This window comes from Ceratotherium simum, chromosome 22 (assembly GCF_057802395.1).
Source record: "Ceratotherium simum simum isolate JZ-2026a chromosome 22, ASM5780239v1, whole genome shotgun sequence".
In the NCBI taxonomy this organism is placed as follows: Eukaryota; Metazoa; Chordata; class Mammalia; order Perissodactyla; family Rhinocerotidae; genus Ceratotherium; species Ceratotherium simum.
Window position 1 is genome coordinate 12857220 of NC_141921.1, and position 27420 is coordinate 12884639.

At 37.7% G+C, this 27420-nt stretch overlaps 1 protein-coding gene across 1 annotated transcript in view; it reads left to right on the forward strand.

Moving 5' to 3' along the window:
* The window catches only part of PIK3R3 (phosphoinositide-3-kinase regulatory subunit 3), a 128117-nt gene that overhangs the window by 50930 nt on the left and 49767 nt on the right, over positions 1–27420 (forward strand). The window contains exons 2-3 of the mRNA XM_004442031.3: positions 19783–19891; positions 21821–21919. Of these exons, the coding sequence (XP_004442088.1) occupies positions 19783–19891; positions 21821–21919 (208 nt within the window). The remainder of the gene's footprint in view (positions 1–19782; positions 19892–21820; positions 21920–27420) is intronic.

The window sequence follows — 27420 nt, forward strand, 5'->3', positions numbered from 1 at the left end:
CGGCCCAGGTTCGGATCCCGGGCGCGCACGGATGCACCGCTTCTCTGGCCATGCTGAGGCCGAGTCCCACATAGAGCAACTAGAAGGATGTGCAGCTATGACATACAACTATCTACTGGGGCTTTGGGGGAAAAATAAATAAATAAAATTATAAAGGTTAGCTGAAATGTAGAATTAGAAACCATATCAAAGAACTTTTCATACTGTGTTATATTAAAATCCATCGGTCTGTCTTGCACTTGAATGGATTTCTTACCCGTGCATGATTTTGTAACATCGTGCATTGGTCTTTGTTGTAGCCCATTTGGGCTGCTATAACAAAAATACTATAGACTGGGTGGCTTATCAACAGCAGAAATTTATTGGTCACATTTCTGGACGCTGAGAAGTCCATGAGCAAAGTGCCATCAGATTTGGTATGTGGTGAGGCTTCACTTCCAGGTTCATAGGTGGCTGTGTTCTTGCTGTGACTTCACATGGTAGAAGGGGCAGGGGAGCTCTCTGGGGTCTCTTTTATAAGGGCACTAATCCCATTCATGCAGGCTCCACCCTCATGGCCTAATCACCTCTCAGAGACCCCACCTCCAAATACCATCTCCTTGGGCTTTAGGATTTGACATATGTATATTGGAGGGATATAAACATTCAGTTTATAGCAATCTTTTTGAAAATATTGGTTGACTGAATTATGTAGATCTTCCAAATGTTTTCACATTTCATTCTGCAATATTAAGCAATCACATTAACACTACTGTTGATCTCAGCAGAAAAAATTTTACGTTATTGGGAAGCTTTCAAGTTTTGCAAAATTCTAATATTCTTTGGAAAGCTTGATTTTATCAGTGGCAACAAATACTGTCCGTAGTTTTCTGCAAGATGACAGGCTTACTTTGTTTATTTTTAAGGAAAACATCTGCCAAATACCCAAGTCTGAATAATTGTAGTTTGTTAGCTGTCCTTGTAAGTAAAAGTAGAGTTCCTTGAAGAAAGCAGAAAGTCAATCACATAAATGTTTTTCTTCAAGGCAACCATCATGTTGCATTGTGCAGAACTGCTTATGTGTATTTATCATGTCACACAAAATATTAAAAAGATGTGTGCTCAAGGGTCAAGATTTGTAAAATTTAAGAATTTCTGTGTTCTAATAATAAAATAAAGCTAGAGATTTAATAAAATTAATTTTTTACTGCTTCATATTGGACATTTTTAAGTATCATTGACTTCTTTTTAAAACTCCAGGTGTGTGATAGTGAAGAGTAGAGTAACTCTTCTGATGAAATAGTACAGTTTGATGCCACTGCTTTGATTTGTCTTTTATCCAAGATGCTTTTACACTATAAGTGACCTTAACACAGTGAAAAAGGCAAATATTGGGGCTGGCCCGGTGGTGTAGTGGTTAAGTTCGTGTGCTTTGCTTTGGCAGCCCGGGGTTCACAGGTTTGGATCCTGGGTGCGGAGCGTGGACTTACACACTGCTTATCAAGCCATGCTGTGGCAGGTGTCCCACATATAAAGTAGAGGAAGATGGGCACAGGTATTAGCTCAGGGCCAATCTTCCTTAGGAAAAAGAGGAGGATTGGCAACAGATGTTAGCTCAGGGCTAATTTTCCTCACCAAAAAAGAAAAGAAAAGGCAAATATTAATATGAAAATAATTTTGACCCTGTATATTCCCTGAAAAAGTCTCAAGGGCTCCCAACGGTTTGTGGACCACTCTTTGAAAACTGCTGCACCATATCAAGAGAACAGTGTGTTGTCTATGTCATGACCGTTTTAGTAAAAATCAGCCTAGCCATTTATTTGGTACTGTGTAGGAAGACAAAAAGAAAAGATTCTGGTTGTGGAATTTTTAAAATTGTTTTAATATATACAATATAAAATTTATTTTCACCATAAATTTTTTTTTTTTTTTTTGGTGGGGAGATCAGCCCTGTGCTAACATTTGCCTATCCTCCTCATTTTTTGCTGAAGAAGACTGGCGCTGGGCTATCATCTGTGCCCATCTTCCTCCACTTTATATGGGACACCGCCACAGCATGGCTTGCCGAGCACATCGGTGTGCACCTGCGATCCGAACTGGCCAACCCCAGGCTGCCACAGTGGAGCGTGCACACTCAACCGCTTGCGCCACCAGGCCGGCCCCTCACCATAACGTTTTTAAGTGTGCAATTCGGTGGCATTAAGTACCTTCACAGTGTTGTGCAACCATTATCCCTATCCATTTCCAGAACTTTTCATCATTCCTAACAGAAACTCAGTACCTATAAGCAATAATTCCCCATTCTTCTCACCTCACAGCTCCTGGTAACCTCTGTTCTACTTCCTGTGTCTATGAATTTGTCTATTCTAGGTACCTCATATAAGTTGAATCGTACAATATTTATCTTTTTTTGTCTGGCTCATTTCACTTAGCATAATGTTTTCAAGATTCATTCGTGTTGTAGCCTGTTTCAGAAATTTATTCCTTTTTAAGGCTGAATAATATTCTATTATATGTATATATATATATATACACACACACACACACACACACACACACACACACACCCCCCACAGTTTGTTTGTCTATTCTTCTTTTGATGGACGTAGAGTTGTTTACAGCTTTTGGCTATTGTGAATAATGCTGCTGTGAAAATTGGTGTGCAAGTATCTGTTTGAGTCCCTGCTTTTAATTCTTTTGGGTATATACCTATAAGTGGAATTGCTGAATCATATGGTAATTCTATGTTTAACTTTTTGAGGAAGCACTAAACTGTTTTCACAGCATCTCCACCATTTTTACATTCCCACCAGCAATGCACCAGGGTTCTGATTTCTCCAGATTCTCACCAACTCTTGTTATTTTCTGTTATTTTGATAATAGCCATCCTAATGGATGTGAAGTGATAACTTATTGTGATTTTGATTTTCATTTCCCTAATAACTAATGATGTTGAGCGTCTTTTCCTGTGCTTATTGGCCATTTGTATATTTTCGTTAGAGAAATGTCTGTTCAAGTCCTTTGCCGATTTTTTAATTGTTTTTTTTAATTGTTGATTTGTAGTTGTTTTCTTCTATATTCTGGATATTAAACCCTTATCAGATATGTGATTTGCAAATATTTTCTCCCATAGTGTGAGTTACCTTTTTTACTTTTTTAATAGTGTCCTTTGATGCACAAAAGTTTTTAATTTTGATGAATTCCAATTTATTTTCTTTTTTTGCCTGTGCTTTTGGTGTCAAGTCCAAGAAATTATTGCCAAATCTAATGTTGTGAAGAGTTCCCCTATGTTTTCTTCTAAGAGCTTTATAGTTTTAGCTCTTACATTTAGATATTTGATCCAGTTTGAGTTAATTTTTGCATATAGTATAAGATAGGGGTCCAATTTCATTCTTTTGCACATGGATATCCAGTTTTTCTGGCATCATATGTTGAAAACACTTCTTTCCTCAATGAATGGTCTTTGAACTCATCCAAAATCAATTATATATATGTGGCTTTATTTATTATTTTTGTTTATGTTTTATTTATTTTTATTTATTTTTTTTGTGAGGAGATCAGCCCTGTGCTAACATCCGCCAGTCCTCCTCTTTTTTTGTTGAGGAAGACTGGCCCTGGGCTCACATCCGTGCCCATCTTCCTCCACTTTATATAGGACGCCACCACAGCATGGCTTGCCAAGCGGTGCGTCGGTGCGCGCCCGGGATCCGAACTGGCGAACCCCGGGCCACTGCAGCGGACTGCGCACACTTAACCACTTGTGCCACCTGGCTGGCCCCTATTATTATTTTTTTATGAGGAAGACTTTTTATTGATTATCTTTTTTCTTTAGGTGAAATTTACATAACATACAGGTAACCATTTTAAAGTGTACAATTCAGTGGTATAGCATATTCACAATGTTGTGCTTCTGATTTGTCAGTTCTATTCCATAGACTGTTGGAATTTTGATAGGGACTGCATTGAATCTGTAGATCACTTTGGGTAGTATTGCCATCTTAGTGTTAAGTCTTCCAATCCATGAACATGGGATATGTTTCCATTTATTTATGTCTTCATTAATTTCTTGCAGCAACGTCTTGTAGTTTTCAGTGTACCAGTCTTATATTTCCTTGGTTAAATTTGTTTCTAGGTATTTTATTCTTTTGGATGCTATTGTAAATGATACCATTTTCTTAATTTCCTTTCAGATTGTTTGTTGCTGGTTTATAGAAATAGAACTGGTTTTTATGTGTTGATCTTGGAACGCTACAACTTTGCCAGATTTGTTTATTAGTTTTAGTAGTTTTTTTGTTTTTTGTTTTGGTTCTTTGGGATTTTCTATATTTAGGATCATGCCATCTGCAAATAGAAATAGTTTTGCTCTTTCCTTTCCAGTTTGGATGCCTTTTATTTCTTTTTCTTGCCTAATTACTCTGGCTAGAACTTCCAGTCCCACCCCATTTTTGCTTTATTTTGCTCAGGTTTCAAAGTCTTGTGAGAAAAGATCCAATTTGCTTTATTCAGATTGTATGCCCATCCTTTAGTCCCTTAAGCCTAGGGGATAGCAGGAGACCTTGATTGACCAGGATGTGTGTATGAGGAAGGAGTTATTCTACCAGATGAAATTGTGGTACTGTTACCAAAGAAGGGTAGATGGATGGTCAATAGCCAAAAACCAAACAACCATTGGCTCCAAGGCTCGATTTGGTCACAATCAGTTGTGGCAAATCCAGGACTAGAACCTAGGCTCCTTAATTCATAGGCCAGTATTTTTGTTCAGTGTTCTAGCAGTTCTTTGTTACATTTTAACCACAAATTTATTTTCTTAGAATGCTCAGTACAGTGTTTGAATTTTCAATGTTAAGCAGTTGCCACAATTTAATAAGGCTGCTTTAAAATAGCATTTTCTATTGCATAGAAAAATTTATTAGATAATATTGAATTCTTTTAAATTAAAGGTCCCTAAATTAATCTAAAAGTTTATGTTGAATATGTGTGTACGGCATTTCATGTTAAGCTTTTACTCTCCATCCTTTCAGAATTGCTCATGGCATGCTTGCAGTATCAAAACTTCATTTTGGTACTCATGTTTCTCTAATTATTTTATTTCTTCAGATGGTTGACTTATGAAGGGTTGACCGCTTTCATTCAAAAGCATCTCCCAAAGCATGTTGTAAATTATTGGCTTAGAAAAGGATCATTCATTCCTGTATGAGTGGGAGGTGGTCTTCCAAGTTGTTATAATGATAGAATCTGGAGCAAAGCAAGACTGCTTGGGTTCATTTCCCAGCTTCAGTCCTTACTAGTTGGGCAAGGGCTATTTACTTAATCTCCTTGTGCCTCAGTTTTCCATTTGTAGTGGGTATAATAATAGAATCTACTGTATAAGATTGTTGTGAGGATTAAATTAATTAATAAGTGTAAAGCACTTAGAATACTGCCTGACATATGGTAAGTGAATACTCAGTAAATGTTAGCATGTGCCCCCACTGGAGAGGAATATTGGTGCCAATATTCTTGTTAAGCATCGTACAGCAGGATTTTAAGTGATTGTTTGCTTTGATAAACTTAGGATAAATTAGAATACCAGGAAGTTCCATTTCTAACTCAACAAAATACTTCTGGAGATTCTGCCATATATTAGGCTCTATATTAAGTACCGAGGTTGAAGCGATGACCAGTATACACTGCTTACTAGGACCTTGTAGTCTAGTAGGAATCACAAACAAGTAAGATATTTTAATAGAGACTGACTAGTATAATAGAGGTAAGCAGGAAATACTTATGGTATCAAATAGAGGGGCTCTTCAAATCTTGCCAGAAGAGGGGCTATCTGAGAAGGTTTCCTGAAGAGGTACCAAGAATGAATTACTCGTAGGAATTAGCCAGGTGGGGATTCGGTGGCTGGAGATAAGATTTGGAGGTCTACAGCAAGAAATTACCCCAGGAAAGTGTACATAGCATAGTGTTGCAAACTTAGATATCTACAACTAACAGTAAGTGAAACAGGCTGGATATTTTTAAAGAATGCTGCACTAGCAAAATGAAAATGACAACTGATGCTTGTCCTTAGGTATCTGGGAGACCATAGAGAGTAATTATCGCTTTGTGGCAATATGGGCTCAGGATTTCCAGACCTTCCAGTTTTTTGAGAGAAGCCAGAAATGAAGATTTTGATGTAGAATTCCCTAATTATTAAGTGTTGGCGAATCAGAACACTCTGGGAGTGGGGTTGGGGGAAAATACTGATTGCAAGGTCAAAACAATGCAGTTCTGACTGCTAAAATCAGCCTTATGGCTGCCAGTTTGTAATGTCTTTGGCGTAGAGTGGTGGGGTGAGGAGGCAACCAAAGATAGATTCCTGATGATACCCCCCATCTGGCCTGGGAAAAGGAACCTATGACAGATTTAGAAAGAATGGCCAGAGAGGTAGAAAAAGTGTAGAAGAGTGTAGGGTCTCAGATGCTGAGTAAAATGGGTGTTTCAAAAAGGAGAGAATTGTTAGCAGTATCAAATGCTGCAGATAAAGGACTGAGAAGTGTCTACTGAATTTAGCAACAGGGTCACTGACCTTGGCAAGAGCGGTTTCAGTGGAGTTGTGATGTTGGGAAGCAAGATTGCAGTGGATTCAGGAGGGAATTTAAGAGGACAGAGGCAGTGTACAGCTCTTTGGAAAAGCTTGGGTATGAAGGAGAAAAGAGAACAGAAGTCATAGTGTTAACTGGGATTTATGGATCTCCCTCCCCCAGTATTATATGCAAACTTTGTGTGTGTGTACATTTTTCTGGAGAGAAGCCTTAAAGCTTTCATCAACTCTTCAAAAGAGTTTATAACCCAAAAGAACCACTTCTGTCAGCGGACCTGTAGTTGAGTAATTTGGGCATATTTACGAGCTTGTAGGAAAGGAGCCAGTAAAGCAGGAGAGTCTAGAGGGTAGGAGTAGGGTATTGGAAGACCGTAGTTCTTCTGGTGGTGAAAGGAGATGAGATCCAGAGCATTTGGTAGAGTGACTAATTTAGATAAGAAAGAAAAAATGGGTGTAGATGCACATAAATTTATCGGTAAGTGGCAGGAAACTGAAATAGCTCTCTACTCACAGCCTTTATTTTCTCTGTTATGTAGGAGGTGAAACGAGGTCTACTAAAAATGAGTAAAGAGAGGTGGAATATGATGTTTGAGGAAGGGTCAGAAAGTTTGAAATAGCCAGGTGAAGAGTGGGAGAGAGGGAAGTCTAGGGAAGGATTTTTGGATCGCGTTGTCTACTTGTGATTGGAGACCATTACTAGTGAAATCAAACTGAAGATGGTGTAGCTTTTTTTCCCTTTTAGCAGCCTCAGGAGAGAGCAAAAAAAGCCTGAAAATCAATTGAGCTGTGGTTAGAGTCTTGCCAGGCAAGTGCAGTTGGGAGGATAAGAGAGACAAAAGAGATGAAGGTGTTACTTGAGACAGAGAGGGAGTGAAGACCAGCACTGTATAGAAGGTAATGAGTTTGAGGAATTGGAGGTCTCATAGAGGTGAAAGAACAGAGGGATTATTGGAGTAAGCATAGAAGTCAGCGTATATATGTGGGATTAGGAATGGGGTTCTCATCCTAGTTTTTTGTTTTTAAATCAGAATTACCAATTGTATTTTAAAAAAACACAGATGCCTGGGTTTCATTCTGGATCAACTGAATCAGAATCTCTAGGAAGTTGGACCAAGTCATCTTCATTTAAAAAGTTACACATGTAATTTAAAGAAATTAAAAAAAAATTTACATATAGTAAAATTCATTCTTTTTGGTGTACAATTCTGTGAGTTTTGACAAATGCATAGTGACGTTCTTAGGATAGAGTAGTAAGGAGAAACTGGTTTGGTGAGGAAGTTATATTTGTTTTTTGAACATCATATAATTTCTTATTACACTAAAGCTGCAGCCATGGAGTTAAGATTATTATACTGAATTAACATTTTCTCCATCACTTTCTCAAGTCTAGATCAGAGATGGACATACTTTTTCTGTAAAGAGCCGGATAGTAAATACTTGAGGCTTTGTAGGCCACATATGGTCTCTGATGCATATTCTTTGTGTCTGTGTGTGTGTGTTTCCAACCATTTAAAAATACAGAAACCAGGGCCGGCCCAGTGGCTTAGCGGTTAAGTGTGCGCGCTCTGCTGCTGGCGGCCCAGGTTCGGATCCTGGGCGCCCACCTAGGCACTGCTTCTCTGGCCATGCTGAGGCTGTGTCCCACATACAGCAACTAGAAGGATGTACAGCTGCGACGTACAACTATCTACTGGGGCTTTGGGGGGGGAAAAATAAATAAATAAAATCTTAAAAAAAAAAATACAGAAACCATTCTTTACTCTGCACTGTACAAAAACAGGCAGAGGAAGATAGTTTGATGGCCCCTGGTAGACAATCAATACAACGATAAATCAAGCTCTGATTTGTAAGTGTTTGCTGATTTCTGAAGTGTAAATGCTCCCACTGTGACTGATTTCAAGCTACCAATGTGATATACTGAATGCAGAGTTTGAAAGAGATGTGCAGTAGTACAAAGTATTTCTACTACATAAATACAGTAGATGAGAATGACTTTAAAGGCATAGATAGTTAGATATGATATAGTAAAGTATTAAGGAAGTGAGGAATTTTGTGTGTTTATTACCTTTATTTTTAGTATATTTTATTTAGTTGTGCATTTATATGATTTAATTTTGGATAATGACTGTATAACAATGGCTTGCAAAATTCCTGAAAATTTAACAGTCAGCTCTCGCTAGCCTGTATGTGTTGGCTTTAACATTATCATTGAAACTAAGGCTTACAGAGGTGAGAGAATTTACCAAATCTAGTTTAAGTGGCAGAGCTAGAATAAACTCTGGGTTTCTTTTAATTTAATGTTAATTTTTAACAAAGCAATACATGTTCATAGCTTAAAAAGTCAAAAGGTACTTCAAGGTTTATAGTGAAAAAAACAGCAGTTCCCTGCCCTACTCTCTCCAGCTCCAGTTTCTAATCTACAGTGGCAACACTTCACTCTTTTAGCATTTCTTCTGGTTTTTACCTCCCTATTTTTCATAATATGCTTATACTACTATTTTAAATTTTTTCACTTTTGATGTTATTTATTCCTTCTAAAGAAGATGGGGATTTAGTTTTCTTATGGCATACCCACCCTTTCCCTTTACCCATTTTCCCAATATATTTATATCTAAATTATAATTGTTTCTTAAACTATCTTTTAGTATTCACACTATTATGACCATGTAAATAGTATTTACAGACAAGCCATTAGTATATAATTATTACATTTGCTTTCTTATATAATTTTTTCTTGGAATTAATAATTGCCTTAGTTTTTAAACATTTGCCTGATTTTTTAATGTACTTATCATAGTATTATCCCCGTATTCTTTGACAGAACTATAAAACTCATCTCAGTATGGTTAAACATCCGATAATCTGTCATTTCCGTTTTTTTTACTTTAACATACCCCTAAATTGCCCTTCATTCTCTTGCTAGAATCCCAACTATTGTTTTCAGTTGATATTCTGGTACTCCCGTCGTCATTATCTTGGGGATTGGCTTTGCTCTCTCCTCTTTTTTCCTTATGCTAGATTTTGGGACCTGTTCTTTATCCCTGATGTGAAATTGCACAGAGATGTGCCTTGATATGGGGCTTTTTCATTCATTGTGTGGCATACTCTGTGAGTACTTTCATTCTGGAAATGTATGTCCTTCACTTTTGAAAATTTTTTCTTGTGTATTTTAAATGTTTCTCTCGGGGCTGGCTCCCTGGTGTAGTGGTTAAGTGCGTGTGCTCCGCTGCTGGCGGCCGGGGTTCGGATCCTGGGCGCGCACCGATGCACCGCTTGTGCAGCCATGCTGTGGCGGCGTCCCATATAAAGTGTCGGAAGACAGGCACAGATGTTAGCCCAGGGCCAGTCTTGCTCAGCAAAAGAGGAGGATTGGCATGGATGTTAGCTCAGGACTGATCTTCCTCACCAAAAAAAAAAAAAAAAAAAAGTTTCTGGCTTTCTGGAACTTCTGTTAGTTCAATGTTGGATCTTCTGGGTTTATCCTCTAATTCTCTTATGTTTTTCTTTGTTTTTTAATGTTACTTTATTGTAGATCTTGTTTGTGTTTCATAGATGCAATATTTCCTTTTGTATTTCTGAGGATATTATACTTTTTGTGTGTGTCTGTGAAGTTTTCTTCTCCTTGAATTCTTTGTTTACTCCTAAATTCCTTTTTTTTTTGTTTGTTTTGGTCTTCTTTAATGTTCATGGCTTTCCTCAAATGTCTCATGGTTTGTTCTTTTCTTTTTTCAATTGTGGTAAATATACATAACAAAATTTATCGTTTTAACCATTTTTAAGTATACAGTTCTGTGGCATTAGGTACATTTACATTGTTGTGCAATCATTACTATCATCCATCTTCAGAATTTTTTAATCTTACCTAACTGAAATTCGGTACCTGTTAAACACTAACTCCCCATTCCCTCTCCCCCGAGCACCTGGCAGCCACCATTCCACTTTCTGTCTCTATGAATTTGACTACTCTAGGAACCTAATATAAGAGAAGCCATACAATATTTGTCCTTTTGTGACTGGCTTGTTTCCTCAAGGTTTTTCATGTCTTGGTGAAGACGTGTCTTCAAGGTTCATCCATGTTGTAGCATGTGTCAGAATTTCTTTCCTTTTAAAATGGTTTGTTCTTATTTAAGAATGAGTTACAAAAAAGCTGATTTGAAGCTCCATGTAAGTGGGCAGGACATGTTAACTGGAGGCTTTCACTGAAAGGTGATAGATGATGAATATCTTTTGCATTGGTAACCCCCAGATGTCCATATTTTTAGGTATTTTGGGGGGGTATTATCACTTTCTTCAGAGAAAAATCTCCCTAACTCCTGCCTGGAGATATAAACTTGGTGGTTCAATGTTTAGAGAACTAAAGTGGGGAAAGGGGCTGGGACATCTACCTGTTTAGTAGACTTTTCCTTAATTCTGCTGTTTTCAATAAGGGACTTACCCCTAGTCCCAGCTTTTCTTGGTGTTCTTGTGTCCAGAGCCTCTTGAATTGTTTCTCTGCACTGATGAGTTGACAGGCAGCCTTTGTGTAGGGTAGGGGAGGGGTAGTTGCCTGGTTGCTTTGAGGGTTGAGGAGGAGAACTGGGGCTCTAACTGCTCTTTCTATAGACTTTCAGCCAGTCCTCCTGTTTTCAGCCCCATCCCTCAATCATCCCTTCAGAGATGCATTATGCCTCCAGTTCCTGGTCTTTCCAGAGTACAGTGGTGTAAATCAGATTGATTTTTTATTGGACTTTCTGTCTTCAGGCTTAGGTTTCAGTTTTTGTACTCCACCAAGTCAAATTCATCTGGTTGCTTTTCCTGTATTAAAGTCTTGTTGTTATCATCTGCTATTGTTTCCTCCCCTGATCTCTTTGCTATTGTGTGATTTTTAAATATATTTTATTGGCAATTTGGAGTGATTTCTAGAGGGAGTGAGGATTGTATGTATTTAATCTATTGTGCTCTACTTGCCTTTTTTTTTTTTTTTTTTTTTTAACCCCATAGAGGCTTTTTTCAAAGACAGACATCTGTAAGCTACTTGCTACTCAAAGTTTGGACCGGCAGCCTTGGCACTACCTGGCAGCTTGTTAGAAACGCAGAATCCAGGCCCCAACCCATACCTTGCAAACCATACTGTACATTTTACGAGATCCCTGCGTGATTTATAAGCACGTTAAAGTGTGAGAAGCACTGATCTGATTCACTTTGTCTGCTACAGTGCTTGACACATATTAGTTGTCTTCTGTTGGACAATCAGAAATTTAGAAATGACCCTGTAGTTATAAATATTGTTTTGGTATCAGAGTATAGGTAGTATTTGAAGCTATGGGAGTAGATGAGAGTATAGAGTAAAAAGAGGGCCAAGGAAATAAAAGTTTTAAGGTATGAAAGAAGGAAAAGAGGCCCTTCTAGGAAAACTGAGAGTAAGGAAGAAAAGAGGCCCAGAGTACATGAGGTGTGGGAAAATGAGGAACATTCCAAGAGAGAGGACTACAAAGTTAGTAGTGCCCTTCAGGGAGAGCCAGATTTCAGAGAAGGCTAGGAGGTGGGAAAAAACACTTTCTGGGAAGATAATGCAGTTATAAAATAGTTTGTTTAATGAGAATGTGAGGAGAATGATCAGGGAGGAAGCTCCAGAGGACAGAATGGAATTATGAGCAATGAGAAGATGGTTTAGTGGGGAGGCAGCTCAGAGCAATATTGGGGTGAGAACACAGAAGATGACAAGTAGCTAAAATGAACTTCCGCTGTTCCCCACCTCATACCCCCTGTGTGCCAGGCATTTCTTTTAATTCTCTATTGGACTTTTTTTTTTTTTTTTTTTTGATATACATGCTGTTCCTTTAGTCTGGGATGCTAGAAATCTTGTCTTCCTTGAGTCCCTCTAGATTCCGTTCCCTTATTTTGTGCTCCATGGTATACCATATTCTCTTTTTTTCAAAATTGAGATAAAATCCTATACCATAATATTCACCGTTTTAAATATACTTTAAAAATACTGTCTCTTTTACTGTGTTTAACTACAGTATAGTAATTGTATGTGTTACTTATTTGAATTGCCCACTGGACTGTATGTCTTGTTATTATCTTTAGCATCAAGCCTAGCACCTATAGCTAACAGCTAGTATTTATTGATTGCTGTGTATCATATGCTGTCATATGCTGTTTTAAGTGTACACATATTAACTCATTTAATCTTCATAGGATGTAGGTACTAAAGCTTTAGCCCCATTTTATGGATGAAAGAAACAAAGGCCTTGAATAAGTAGGTGCTCAATCAGTATTTGTTGAATGAACAAATTTATTGAATGTGTGTTGTGTACCAGGCATTGCGCTGTATGTTTGGGTTACAGAATGAAGAAAGTCGTTGGTTAGGGTTTCTGACAGAATGTTGGTTAAAACTTGACCCTGAAATAAGGGAAAGGTAGCTGGCTCCTGGTTTTGTGTACTTGGAATCAAAGGGCTTGAAGGTCTCTGACTTTGCTTCTATAACTAGATGTGCCTCTTCTCCCCCCAGCACACACTGGAGACATACATTCAAATATTATTTTAGATTTTTTTCCTTCCATTTTTGATTTAAAGACATCCTTCACAAAGTCAAATTCCAGCATAGAATATGAGGGCTGAGATCTGCCATTCCTCCCTGGTTTTAATAAGTACCTAAATAAGTACCTAACTCTGATTCTTAATATACAAAAATAATTTAAATATTTTATTTGGAAATAATTTAAAACTTACAGAGAAGTTGCAAAAATAAGAATACAGGGGCTGGCCCAGTGGTGTAGTGGTTAAGTTCCCACGCTCCGCTTTGGTGGCCCGGGGTTCGCTGGTTCGGATCCTGGGCGCAGACCTACACAGCACTTATTAAGCCATGCTGCGGCGGCGTCCCATACATAAAGTGGAGGAGGATGGGCATGGATGTTAGCCCAGAGCCAGTCTTCCTCAGCAAAAAGAGGAGGATTGGGAACAGGTGTTAGCTCAGGGCTAATCTTTACCCAAAAAAAAAAAAAGAATACAAAGAACACCTATGCATCCTTTACTCAGGTTCACCTCTTGTTAACATTTTACTCCATTTGCTTTATCATTTGTGCTCTCTCTTTATATAAAATAATATTGTTTTTTCCCCAACTATTTGAGAATAAGTTATATTCATCTGTACCCTGAACCCCTAAAGACCTCAATATGTGTTTTCTAAGAATAGGAATATTCCTTTACATAGCACAGTGCACTACAGTCATCAGTTTCAGTCCATTTAACTTTTTTTTTTTTTTTTTTTTTTTTTTTTTTTTAAAGATTTTATTTATTTATTTTATTTATTTTTCCCCCCAAAGCCCCAGTAGATAGTTGTGTGTCATAGCTGCACATCCTTCTAGTTGCTGTATGTGGGACGCGGCCTCAGCATGGCCGGAGAAGCAGCACGTCGGTGCGAGCCCGGGATCCGAACCCGGGTCGCCAGCAGTGGAGTGCGCTCACTTAACCACCAAGCCACGGGGCCGGCCCCATTTAACTTTGATATAATACTTTAATCTATTGTTTATAGATTATGACCAAAGAAATAATTTTTTTACAGTGCTGCAGCCCCTGAATACTTTCCTTAAAAAATATCAAAGTGAATTTTTGAAAGATTTTTTTAAAAGTTGAACACAATAAATTAAAATGAAAAATTACTCATAACCCATCATTTTTGTTTTTATTGTTGTTAAAACATACATACATAAAGAAAATGCTCCCCTATGTTGCTCCCCCGTCCTTGTTGTATACGCTATCAATAGTTTGTATATTCTTCCAGGTGTCTTTATGCATATATACACATATATACACATCTGTATACACACACAAACACACACATACGTATATGTGTATATGTTTGTTCATATATCTACATATTAATTAAAACTGAATTTAAAATATCTTTCTGTATTGCTAATATTTAAAAACTTGTAATATAGTTTCTGAAAATGGAAAGAGAGATACTTTTCATTGTCTACTAAGTAGAAATAAAAGTGCTAGGTATTTTATGGATACTTACTTAGGAAGGTATTTGCTCAGACTCATTAAACTTATCACTGAGCGCTGCAGTGCTCACCCAGTGCAAGAACTACTTTGTCAGTGGGTTGAAAGATAATTAATGTACCCTAATTAGCTTTTCCCTCAGTATGTTCCACTTGAACTACTTAAAATGAATGTCATTTGGAATTTTTTTATCTTCATTTATAGTATTATAATCTGCAAGCAACATATAGATACAAATCTGCTTATCTACATGTAATTAGAAGGTTAAGGTAGATTTTTATTTACTTTTTGTCCAGTAAATTCTATAATTTACATAGGGATGGGGATCAACTACTAGAGAAAGCAAAACATTTATTTTGAAAACTCAGGTTAGTTTAGTTGAACTAAATTTGAACATACTCATGATTTTAAGAAAAATGAATTACCTTGAAATTTATCTTTTGAATTATAATGTCTGTAAGTATAGGGACTGTGTTTATCTAGTTCATTGCTATATTCCTAGCTTTTAGAAGATAGGAGGTATTCCATAAATATTTGTCTAATATATGTATGGAGTGATGATAGATAAGAATGTAGAATAGGCCAGTATTGCATTCATTTCAGATCTTTTGGTTCATTATGATTATGTTCTTTTAGCAACTTTATGTAGGAACTACTGTGTAATCATTTCATTCTTATATTTCTGTTGATGAGAGAAGCAAATACAAGGAGGCTATGGGCAGCCCTCTGTAATAGACGTGAAATGGTCATTATGTTTGTTGGCAGTAGAGCTATCAGTGAACTATCATTATCCGTAAATAGCAGCTTCCCCCTGCAGCCTGGTCAACTCAATTCAGTATAGAGCTAGGTTTTCCGGAGCAGGGATATAAGACAACAGCAAGTCTCTGTGACTCCTTTTGGTGATGAGGGTGTAATCCACCTGCTGATTCAAGGAGGCAGATTAGTTCTTGTTGGGCCCTGCTGGTCATGGCACTCAGTTCAGTAAGGACTAGGTTTGAGAAACTTAGTGTTTGAACTTCAAGTTTTCCCAGGAAGGGATCAGTTGCTCGTTTTGCTGGGTTCCATTACACTTTGCTTTTGCCTTTATTATAGTATTTGCCTCATTCTGCTGAGTATTATGGTTAGGTGTTTCTATGTGTCATTCCCTCTTGATTTGTTCTTTTGAGTGCTGGGGCCATCTTGTCTTTGTACCTTTCATAGCTATAGCACAAGTTTAAACTGTTAATCCTTATAAGTGGATAACTAGAAGAATTATAAATTTTGCAAAATTATAGTTCTAACTGTAGCTACTTTTATAAGCCACATCAAATTCTTTTCAAACAGGATAGGTTTAAGTAAATAGCTACTTAGAAAAAAATATGAATTATAGCAGCTCTCCCCTCATCTTGTAAATTCAGAAGTCTAATATTTGTTTTTTGTTTGTTTGTTTTTGAGGAAGATTGTCCCTGAGCTAATATCTGTGCCAGTCTTCCTCTATTTTGTATATGGGACGCCGCCACAGCATAGCTTGATGAGTGGTGTGTAGGTCCGAGCCTGGGATCCAAACCTGTGAACCCTGGGCCGCTGAAGGGGAGCACGCAAATGTAACCACTACGCCACCAGGCCGGCCCCTGATAATTTGTTTTTTTTAAGTAACAGCTTTATTGAAATATAATTCACATTCCATACAATTTACCCACTTAAAGTGTATATTTAGTATATTTTTGAGCTGTATAACCATCACCACAAGCAATTTTGGAACATTTTCATAACCTCAAAAAGAAACTCTGCACATATTAGCTGTCATCCCATTTTCCCCTTTAACCCCCCCTGTCCTAGGCAACCATTCTTTTACTTTCTGTCTCTATAGATTTGCCTGTTCAGGTCAGTGGATTCATGTAATATGTGGTCTTTCATGGCTGGCTTCTTTCACTTAGCCTAATGTTTTCATGGTTCATCCATGTTATAGCATATTTCATTCGTTTTTACTGCCAAATAATATTCACTTTTATGGATGTATACCATATTTTATTTATTCATTTATCTGTTGATGGACATTTGGGTTCCAATTTTTAGCTATTATAAATAATGCTGCTGTGAACATTCATATACAAGTTTTTTGTGGATGTATGTTTCATTTCTCTTGAGTATATAGCTAGGATTGAAATTGCTGGGTCATATGGTGACTCCACATTTAACCTTTTGAGGAACTGCCAGACTGTTTTCCAAGCAGTTCCATCGTTTTACTTTTCCATCAGCAGTGTATGTGAGTTCCAGTTTCTCCATACCCTTACCAACACTTGTTATTATCTGTCTTTTTGATTAAAGTCATCCTAGTAGATGTGAAGTGGTATCTCATTGTGGTTTTGATTTTCATTCCCTGATGGCTGATGATATTGAGTATCTTTTCATGTGTTTTTTGGCCATTTGTATATCTTCATTGGAGAAATATCCAGATCCTTTGCCCATTTTAAATTGGGTCGTTTGTCTTTTTATTACTTAGTTGCAAGAATTCTTTATGTATTCTAGATACAAATTTTTTTTTATCAGATATATGATTTACAAAGCTTTTCTCTCTTTCTGTGAGTTGTCTTCACTTGCTTGATGGTGTCTTTTGAAGCACAAAAATTTTTAATTTTGCTGAAGTCCAGTTTATCTATTTTTTTTTAGTTGTTTGTGCTTTTGGTGTAATATCTGAGAAACCATTGCCTAATCTAAGGTCATGAAGATTTAAGCCTGTTTTCTTCGAAAAGTTTCATAGTTTTCACTCTTACATTTAGGTCTTTGATCCATTTTGAGTTAATTTTTGCAATCAGTGTGAGATAGGGGTCCAACTGCATTCTTTTGCATGTGGATATCCAGTTGTTCCAGCACCATTTTTCGAAAAACCTTTTGTTTCACCATTGAATTGTCTTGAAACCCTTGTTGAAAATCATTTGACAGTAAAGGGTTTTTTTTTTTTTTTTGTTTTTTTTTTTTTGGTGAGGAAGATCAGCCCTGAGCTAACATCTGTACTAATCCTCCTCTTTTTGCTGAGGAAGACCGGCTCTGAGCTAACATCTATTGCCAATCCTCCTTCTTTTTATTTCCCCAAAGCCCTAGTAGATAGTTGCATGTCATAGTTGCACATCCTTCTAGTTGCTGTATGTGGGACGCTGCCTCAGCATGGCCAGACAAGTGGTGCATCGGTGCGTGCCTGGGATCTGAACCTGGGCCACCAGTAGCAGAGCGTGTGTACTCAACTACCAAGCCACAGGGCCGGCCCAAGAGTTTCTGTTTTGAAGAATATATTCACATTGTTCCCCTTTCCCCTCAATATGGTCTCTAACTTTTTTGTTAAATTAAAAAAAAATTTTTTGAAACAAACTTATAGAAAAGTTGCAAGTACAGTACACATAACTTGATTTTCTTGAACCATTGAGAGTAGGTTGCCAACATGATAATCCAGGATGACCTTATTTGTATGTATTTCCCACAAACAAGAACATTCTCCTACATAACCACAATACAACCATCAAAATCAGAAAATTAATATTGATGTATAACTACCATTTCATCTTCGGATCCCATTCAAGTTTTGTCTGTTGTCCCAATAATGTCCTTTATAACAAAAAGATCCAGTCCAGAATCATACATTGTATTTAATTGTCATGATCCTCTAGTTTTCTTCAAGTTGGTATAATTCAAGAAAGTCAGTCTTTCTTGACTTCAATGACCTTGACATTTTTGAAGATTACAGTCCAGTTATTTTGTAGAATGTCTCTCAGTTGTGGTTTGTCTGATGTTTCCTCATGATTAAAATTCAGTTTATTCATATTTGGCAGGAATATCACAGAAGTGATTTTGTATCCGTCTAAGTGCATCCTATTGGGGGCCTATGATTTCACCATTACTGATGGTGTTAACCTTGATTACTTTTGTTTGCTAGGCTTCTCTACTATTATATTAGTCTTTTTACTTTTGTGATTAATGAGCATTTTGTGGGAAGGCCCTTTGGGATTATATAAATCCTCCTCCTCATTAATCTCTCAGTTTTTTCATTTATTTATTTATATCTGCATGGGCATATAGATTCTTATTTTGTTTAATGGCTTATATTCCCTTACTATCATTATTTATATTGATGCTCCAGTTGTTCCAGATTTGGTATTGGGAGCCCCTTCGAGCTGGTTTCTTTGTTCTTTTGTCATGTCCCCTCATTCTTTGAGCACCATTGCTTACTTTTTGGCACAGCGTGATGTTCCAGGTTCATTTGGCTCTGCCGCAGCCCTGGTCCCTTTCAGTAGAGAATGGCATTAGAAATCAAGATCTGGGTGCTAGGTGTGCGTATTAGGCTGTTGCTGATCCCAGGACCTCTCAGGGAACAGAGCTAGGGAATAGTTTATTCTCTGTATGTACAGACATTTATTTGTATCTATCTATATACTGAATTCCATGAGTTCACATCAATAGCTGCCATTCCTGTCCAAACCAGAGGGCTCATTCTGTTTTTTTACCTCTCCACATTTATAACTTCTTTTTAGACTGTGAGAAACCTGGCTTCTATTATCTTTAATAGTTTTACTTATTTGGTCCATCTCTCTGTGTGTACCCAATCTCTTTGAGCTGTTGTTGCACTCCCCCTGCCACCTCTCATCCCCTACCCAAGTGGAAACTCTTTTCACCTTTATCTAGCTTTACCCCATTGCATTGGGATACCCACCTCTGAAGACTGTGTCCTCACTGGCTTGGTTTCCAACATTCTGTGCCACCGGGACCCCTGTCACTGCCCTTCTTACTTCACTCAGCTTCAGCACCCCATGCACCTCTTCACCCTGCTTGAGTTCTGAGATCCTGGGCTGTGCTGCTGCCCTCCTGTATGGACTTAGTCCTCTCTCACCTGTTTTGGGCTCTGACACCAACTCTTGGCCAACGTGACCAGCCCTACTTAATGGCTTTTGGACTGAATTGTTTGTGAAGGGGCTTCACATTGTCTTTTGAGAGATAATAAGTTTTTTTGGACATCTGTTCAGAATTAAAATTTAGTACATTATAAGAAGGAAAAAATCCCAAATAGCTTGAAAATTTCACTTTTCAGGCAATCATTGGTAGAGTTCTAAAAGGATTCCTTCTTTGGCTAATGTTTAACATTTAACATAAATAATATTTAATTTGTTTGTAATTATTTGAATGTTAATGTTCATTGGTTAATGAGCTGTTCCTGACTGAGGAAATTAGAAAACAAATAATAATTTACATCCACAAAATGATATTTATTTCTCTTCTAGCTCTTCCACCAAAGCCACCTAAGCCAATGACTTCAGCCATTACAAATGGAATAAAGGACAGTTCTGTTTCTCTTCAGGATGCAGAATGGTACTGGGGGGATATTTCAAGGTAACTAGAATGCTACTATAATTGAATATAGTTTAAAAAAATATTTTTTGAGAATTAGTAGTTAAAATAAAACATTTGAATGCCCCACTATTTGTCATTTAAAGATTAATTCTCATTTAAAAATGTGTGAGAACATTTCAAAAGATTCTGAGTGCTTTTTTTCCCCACAAAAAAAGTCACTAGAAAATCTTTGAATTAGGGGTGTGATTATTACTTTTAATACTATATTGAGGGTAGATTTCTGAATAAATAAAACTTATACGTTTAGGATAGTTACATGTTTTAGGATAAAACATACTTATAGGCACTTAATTTTCCTTACCTTTCTGTTTCTAAGGCAATGATTGCACAATCTTTGCATGCACAAGAATCCATTGGGGTGGAGCCTAGGAATCTTCATTTAACAACCTCCCCAGGTGATTTAGATGCACTGTTCACACAGCTCATTTTGAGAAACAGGACTGTAAGACAGATTTGCTTTTTGAGTAAAATGTGGTTTTGGAAAATTTTGAACCTAGAGAAGGAAAAAATATATATATGTTTTTTTAATTTGAATATCTTATTTTCTAGTTTTTAAAAAGCCCTATCCATTTCTGCCAAATCACGTTCAGGTTGATGCTGTATTCCTTACTATGCTTGTCCATCTCTTTGTCTTGTCTATTCTCTTCCATTACCAAAGTGGCACTCATTTCTTTTTTTTTTTCTCACCATGAAGTGTCTTTAAATGTACAGTTCAGTGGCATAAAGTACATTCACATTGTTGTTCAACCATGAGCACCATCCATCTCTGGAACTATTTCCTCTTTCCAACTCGGTACCCATTAAACACTATCTCCCCTTTCCTTCTATTCTCCCGAGCGCCTGGCAACTACCATCCTACTTTCTATTTCTATGAATTTGACTATTGTAGGTGCCTCATATAAGTGGAGTCATACAATATTTGTCCTTTTGTGACTGGCTTATTTCACTTAGCATAATGTCGTCAAGGTTCATCCATGTTGTAGTGTGTGTCAGAATTTCCTTCCTTTTTAAGGCTGAATAATCCATTATATGTATATACCACATTTTAATTTATTTATTCATCTGGACTTTTGGCTTTGATGAACATTTGGGTTGTTTCCAGCTTTTGGCTATTGTGAATAATGCAGCTGTCAGTATTGGTGTATAAATACTTGTTCAAGTCCCTGCTTTCAGCTCTTTTGGGTATATACCCAGAAGTGGAATTTCTGGGCCGTACAGTAATTCTATGTTTAATTTTATGAAGAAGACTTAATATATTTTATATTAAAATTAACAGGAAAACTTTTAGCATTGTACAATAAAAAGATCTATTATACTTAAATACCATTTAAATTTATATTTTAAGACCCTGTGGTTCTATAATTCGGGGGTCTTTTATGCCCTGTCATTTCCTTTGAGTGTTCTAGTGTTGTTCTTCAAAGTCCTAAACCAACTCTGCAGAAGGAATTTGTTATCAGTATAAATTCAAATCAGAGAATATTACATTGAAAGGTTGTGAGCGTAATGAATTTTTCCCCCTCTGATCAGACACAGCTGTCACTGTTGCTTAAATATAACCTTCTTTCTAAACTGGTTTAGAAAGGTTTTTCTGAAACTGTTTTTTCCTGAAACTCTACAAGTTTAGACCTGCCTGAGGAAGCCCTAAAGTCTTGATGGAAACACTGTCCCCTACAGACAGTTGAAATCTGGAAGAGTTTAAAAAGCATATAGTCCTTCCTTAGATTGCATAACACTGAAAATCAAATCAGAACGAACATATGTAGGGAGAGGAACTAAATAACCTCTGAAGGCCGCCATGATTCTATAACCTTAGACGTATCTACCTCCCAACTAGCCTTAGGAATAATATGTGAAGAGAACAGTTGATGCTTGCATTTTTTTCATTTTTCCTATAATTCTGTTCTTCAGGGAGGAGGTAAATGACAAATTACGGGACATGCCAGATGGTACCTTCTTGGTCAGAGATGCCTCAACAAAAATGCAGGGAGATTACACTTTGACTTTGCGGTGAGTATTTTTCAGCATTTTGGCTAATTGTTCTAGCTTTATTTATTTCTGGGTATACAAAGATGTCTTTATTTTATTTAAAACTTTATATACACATTTTTTCATATTTTTATTTGATTTTGATACATAATTTTTAGTTATTTGGCTAACTATCCTTTTTCTATACATTGAATATTTAAATGTCTTATTTAAAAATGGCAACAATTTTTATTAGTTAATTAATAAATTTATTTTTGGTGAGGAAGATTAGCCCTGAGCTAACATCTGTTGCCAATCTTCCTCTTTTTTGCTTGAGGAAGATTAGCCCTGAGCTAATATCTGTGCCAGTCTTCCTCTGTTTTGTATGTGGGTCACTACCTCAGCATGGCTGGTGAGTAGTGTAGGTCTGCACCTGGGATCCGAACTCACAAACCTGGGCTGCCAAAGTGGAGGGTGCTGAACTTAACCACTATGCCATGGGGCCGGCCCCTACAATTTTTATTTTTATGTAGCAATAAAACAAAAAAGCTAAAATCCCTAAATGTAAGGAAGTAAGAAGCATACTGTTGAACTTCTGAGTGAAGTAAAAGTCATGGCCTCAGCCTAAGGTTATTAATGGTATGTTTGGAATCCACCCCTCTAATAACCCTATTATTTTCTTCAATGCAGACTTCAGGGAGTAAAACTCAACATAATTTATGCTGATGAGGATATGTAGAAGATAAAGCAATTCTCAGCCTGTATCATGCCGTCCGTGTGGGCATATTAGAATCTCATAAGTGGTGGATGTATCACTTTTTATATTTACAAAGATGGGATATATATTTAAAAAGATTAGGTAAACTGTATTAGGTATTTCCACATTTAATTTTAACAATTAAAATAGCCTAATTACAATAAAGTCTTGTGATTTTATTAAAAAGGGACTGTCTAAAGAAAAAAATAATAACAGTAACAATAACATCTCCCTTGTACTATGCATTTTACATGCAATATCTTATTCCTCACAACAGCCTGATGAGATAGGTATTATTAATATTTCCATTTTATAGATGAGGCAACTGAAGCTTAACCTGGTTAAGAAACTTGCCTAAAGACACATAGTTAGGGGCCGGCCCGGTGGCGTAGCGGTGAGGTTTGCGCACTCCGCTTCAGTGGCCCGGGGTTCCCAGGTTCAGATCCCAGGCGTGGACCTACGCACTGCTCATCAAGTCATGCTGTGGCGGCGTCCCACGTGCAAAATAGAAGAAGATGGGCATAGATGTTAGCTCAGGGCCAATCTTCCTCAGCAAAAAGAAGATTGGCAACGGATGTTAGCTCAGGGCTAATCTTCCTCACCAAAAAAAAAAGACACATAGCTAGTAAGTGGCAGAGGATGAGTTCAAATCCAGGTTTATCTGACTCTTTGCTGCCTTTCCAGCCTAGTATCTTTAGGAAAGATAATCCCGTATTTTATGCTGGAAATTTGGAGTCACTATATTAGTTTCTGGTAAAGACATTCAGAAGTTAATACCTTAGGACTTCAGTTGTGCTGAGGAATAATCAGTGTTCTACAATGATTCATTCAACGTAATTTGTTTCCCACTCTAGTCAGGCTTCTGTCTCTGCCACTCTACAGGGACTGCTCAACCAATGGCCACTTCTCTCTTCTTACCTGACTTGACCTCGTAGCAGCATTAGTCATAGACACTTCTTACTAGAAAGTTTATTGTCTTGGCTGTTGTTACATTACACTCTCCTGAGTTTCTTCCTAACTCTAGGCTACTCCTTTGTTCAATATCTAAAGGTTAAGTGTTCCAGGGCTCAGATTTTGGCCTCCTTCTCTTCTCTTATTCATTATTCTGAGGCGAGCTTGTCCTGTCTCATGGCTTTAATATACAACTACATGGTGATGATTCATAAGCCTCGTCTCCAGCTCTGACCTCCAGAACTCCAGGTGCATGTATCCAGTTGCCTACTTGACTTTGCCACTTAGATAACTAGGGGACACACTAATTTTAACATGGTCAAAGCATAATTCTTGATTTCTAACCCAACTCCCCTTATCCAAACTGTTTCTCTTCTAGTCTTTCCTTTTTTCAAAAATAGAACCACCATCTCTACAGTTACTCAAGCCACAGATCTTTTTTTCCTCTCTTTCCCTCACCCTCACACCCAATCCATCATTAAATAAGTCCTGCCAGCTCTACCTCCAAATCTATATTCATAATCTCGTCACATTTCTTTACCATCCAAATCTAAGCATCTATCATCTTGCTTGATCTTTTGCAGTCACCTCCAAACAGGCCTCCCAGCATCTTACAACTGCTAATCTTCCCCACCCCTGTTGACCATTTTCTGCCCAGCAGCCAGGGTGAACATTTTAAGATATGAGTCTGATTACGCCTTTGCTTAAAACACTTTAAGAGTTTCCCTACTGCACTTAAGGTAAAGAATTTGGATTTTATTCTAACTGACAAAACTCTGTTTAACCTGGTCTTGGTCTACTTTTTACAACTCATTTCTTGCCACTCTCTCTATCCACTACATTCAACCCTACTAGCCTTTCTGTACCTCAGACAAGTGAGGCTTATAGCCTGCCTTAAAGCCTTTGCAGTAGCTGTTTCACCTGCTGTTTGCAATAGTTGTCCTTTCTGATCTTTGCAGAGTTGGGTTCCTTTTTGTCATTCAGATCTCTGCGTAAATGTCACCTCTTCAGGACTTCCCTAACCACTCAATCCAAAGTAGCCATCCAAGGATATATATTGCCTCAATTTAATTCTCTGTGTGGGCTGCTCACTGTGTGTTTTCTTCTTCTCTCCCACCTTGTCTGTTTTACCCCACTTGAATTTAAGTTCTTGGAGATCGAGGATTTTGTTTAATCATTGCTATATCCCCAGATTCTGGATTAGTGCATGATAATAGATAGGCATTAGATAATAGATGCCTAATAAATATTTATTAAATGAATGAATGGCCTTATTTATTTGGAAAATGGTTTTAATCCCACACTAAGGTGCCATTTTACGATGGATGGATTCCTAATTGCATCTAACTAAAAGCAATATATTTTATGTCTTTGGAATGAGGAAAAGAGCCTGCAGAATTATGTAACTTACCTGAAGCTGCAGTGCTCTTCAGGAACAAAGGCCAGCAAGGGGACCCACTCACTGCCTCCTAGTCTCATGGGCCACCATGAGAATTCTTATGCTAGAGATCTACAGCTGGAAGTGATCTTTAATATTGCCTGGTTCAACTGGGTTTCTCCAGATGTAGGAATTTCCTGCATAGCATTTTTCAGAAAGGGCCATTGAGCTTCCATGTGATCTTTCAGTCATAGGGAGCTAGCATCTTCCTTTTGGGGCAGCCCATTGTATTGTCGGGCAGCTTTAGAGTTTAGAGGATTATCTTTGTGCTGACTACTGTGCTAGGACCAGGAATATAGACATGAATAAGACACGGTTTTGCCCTCAAGAGTTTATAATCCAAGTGTGTAATGGTGGAATAGGGGAGACACATATATACTATACCTTAATGCAGCATGCTAAGTGTTATATTAGAGTTCTCATCATGCTCCCCTTCCGCCAGCCCCTGGTAACTACTGTTCTACTTTCTGTCTCTGTGAATTTGACTATTCTAGGTACCTTGTGTAAGTAGAACCATACAATATTTATCCTTTTGTGTCTGGCTTTCCCTGTAGAATAATGTCTTTAAGTTTCATCCAAGTTGTAGCATATGTCAGAATTTCCTTTTTAAGGCTGAATAATTTTCTGTTGTATGTATATACTACATTTTGTTTATCCATCGGTCAGTGGACACTGGCAAGAATGTTTTCAAGTTTTCGTGTATCTAGCACAAGGTCTGACATGTAGTAAGTACTCAGTAAATATCTGAACGAAGGAAGGAATAAATGAAAGAAAGACAAAGAGAAGGTTTCTCAGAGGAAATGACAGTTGCACTGGGCCTTGATAGATTTTGCTAGGAAAAGTGATGGTCTTAATTCAATTTAGTAAATACTCATAGCTCAGTACTAGTTACTCTGCAGAGGATCTAACAGTGAGTTAAAACTTTTGTCTTGGGGCTGGCCTGGTGGCGTAGTGGTTAAGTTTGTGCGCTCTGCTTCAGTGGCCCGGGGTTTGCAGGTTTGGATCCCCGGCACAGACCTATGCACTGCTTATCAAGCCATGCTGTGACGGCATCCCAAATATAAAGTAGAGGAAGATGGGCACAGATGTTAGCTCAGGGCCAATATTCCTCAGCAAAAAGAGGCAGATTGGCAACAGATGTTAGCTCATGGCCAATCTCCCTCACCAAAAAAAAAAAAAAACACACACACAACTTTTGTTTCAAGGAAGACATAGTTTAGTGAGGGCAAAGGGAATAAGAAGACTGCTTTGAATTAAACTAAAATAATAGGAGAAGTTCAAACAATGTGCTTTGGGGGCTCAAAGGAGGGAAAGAGATATCTTGTTGAGAGGATATAGAAAGTTATTGTTCATGGAATAAATTACACTTGCAGTGTATCTTGAAGAACAGGATAGGCTTGGATATGTAGAAAGTGGGAGGGGAGGTTGCAGGATTTGGTAACAAGAGGAACAAACATATGGAGGTTAAAAACTATAGAGCTGTATTCTGTGAGATGCAGTCGCCTTTGGCTAGAGGGTAAAGTTTGTAAAGAGGAAAAAAGTGGTAGGGGATAGAAGGTTGGAAAAGGGTTGTGTTGAAGAGCACCTTGAATTCTAAAATTTGGAGTTTGTATTTAATGTGGTAGGTAGGCAGGGGAAACTGTTGCATTTTTTCAGCAGGGAAGTTACATGATCAGACTGTAATTGAATAGAAAGAATAAAAGAGGATAGATATTAGTAAAGAGTTAGAAGGCTATTATGAATTGAGTGATAATGGTGATCCAGAATAGGATTTATTCTAGATACTGTTCTAGGAAAAGGAAATGATGAACAAGCCAGATATGGTCTCTTGTCCATGGTGTTTATATTCAGGGGTGGGGGTAGGAGTAGGAGGAGAGGGAGAGAAAATAAACATATAAAAAAGAAATGAGAGGGGCCTGCCTGGTGGCGCAGCAGTTAAGTTTGCGTGCCCCACTTCGGTGGCCCGGAATTCGCCAGTTCAAATCCTGGGCATGGACCTACACACCATTCATCAAGCCATGCTGTGGTGGCATCCCATGTACAAAATAGAGGAAGACTGGCACAGATGTTAGCTCAGGGCCCATCTTTTTCACCAAAAACAAACAAACAAAAGAAATGAGATAACTTCACAGTATATGAAGTGCTATGTAGTGAATGCATAGGGTTATATGATAGACAATATGAGGAAAGGGAATTGAAGATAGTTTTGAGAAGGAGGGCTTCTTTGAGGATATGACCTCTGAAAACTGCAAGATTAGAAAGAGCCAGCCAGAAAAGAATTCCAGGGAGAGGGAATGGAAAATGCAAAGACACTGATTTTGGAAAGATTTAGTGGATCAAATGACTACAAAGACCACTGTGTTGGCTTACACTGTGAACCACCAGGTGGTAGGAGAT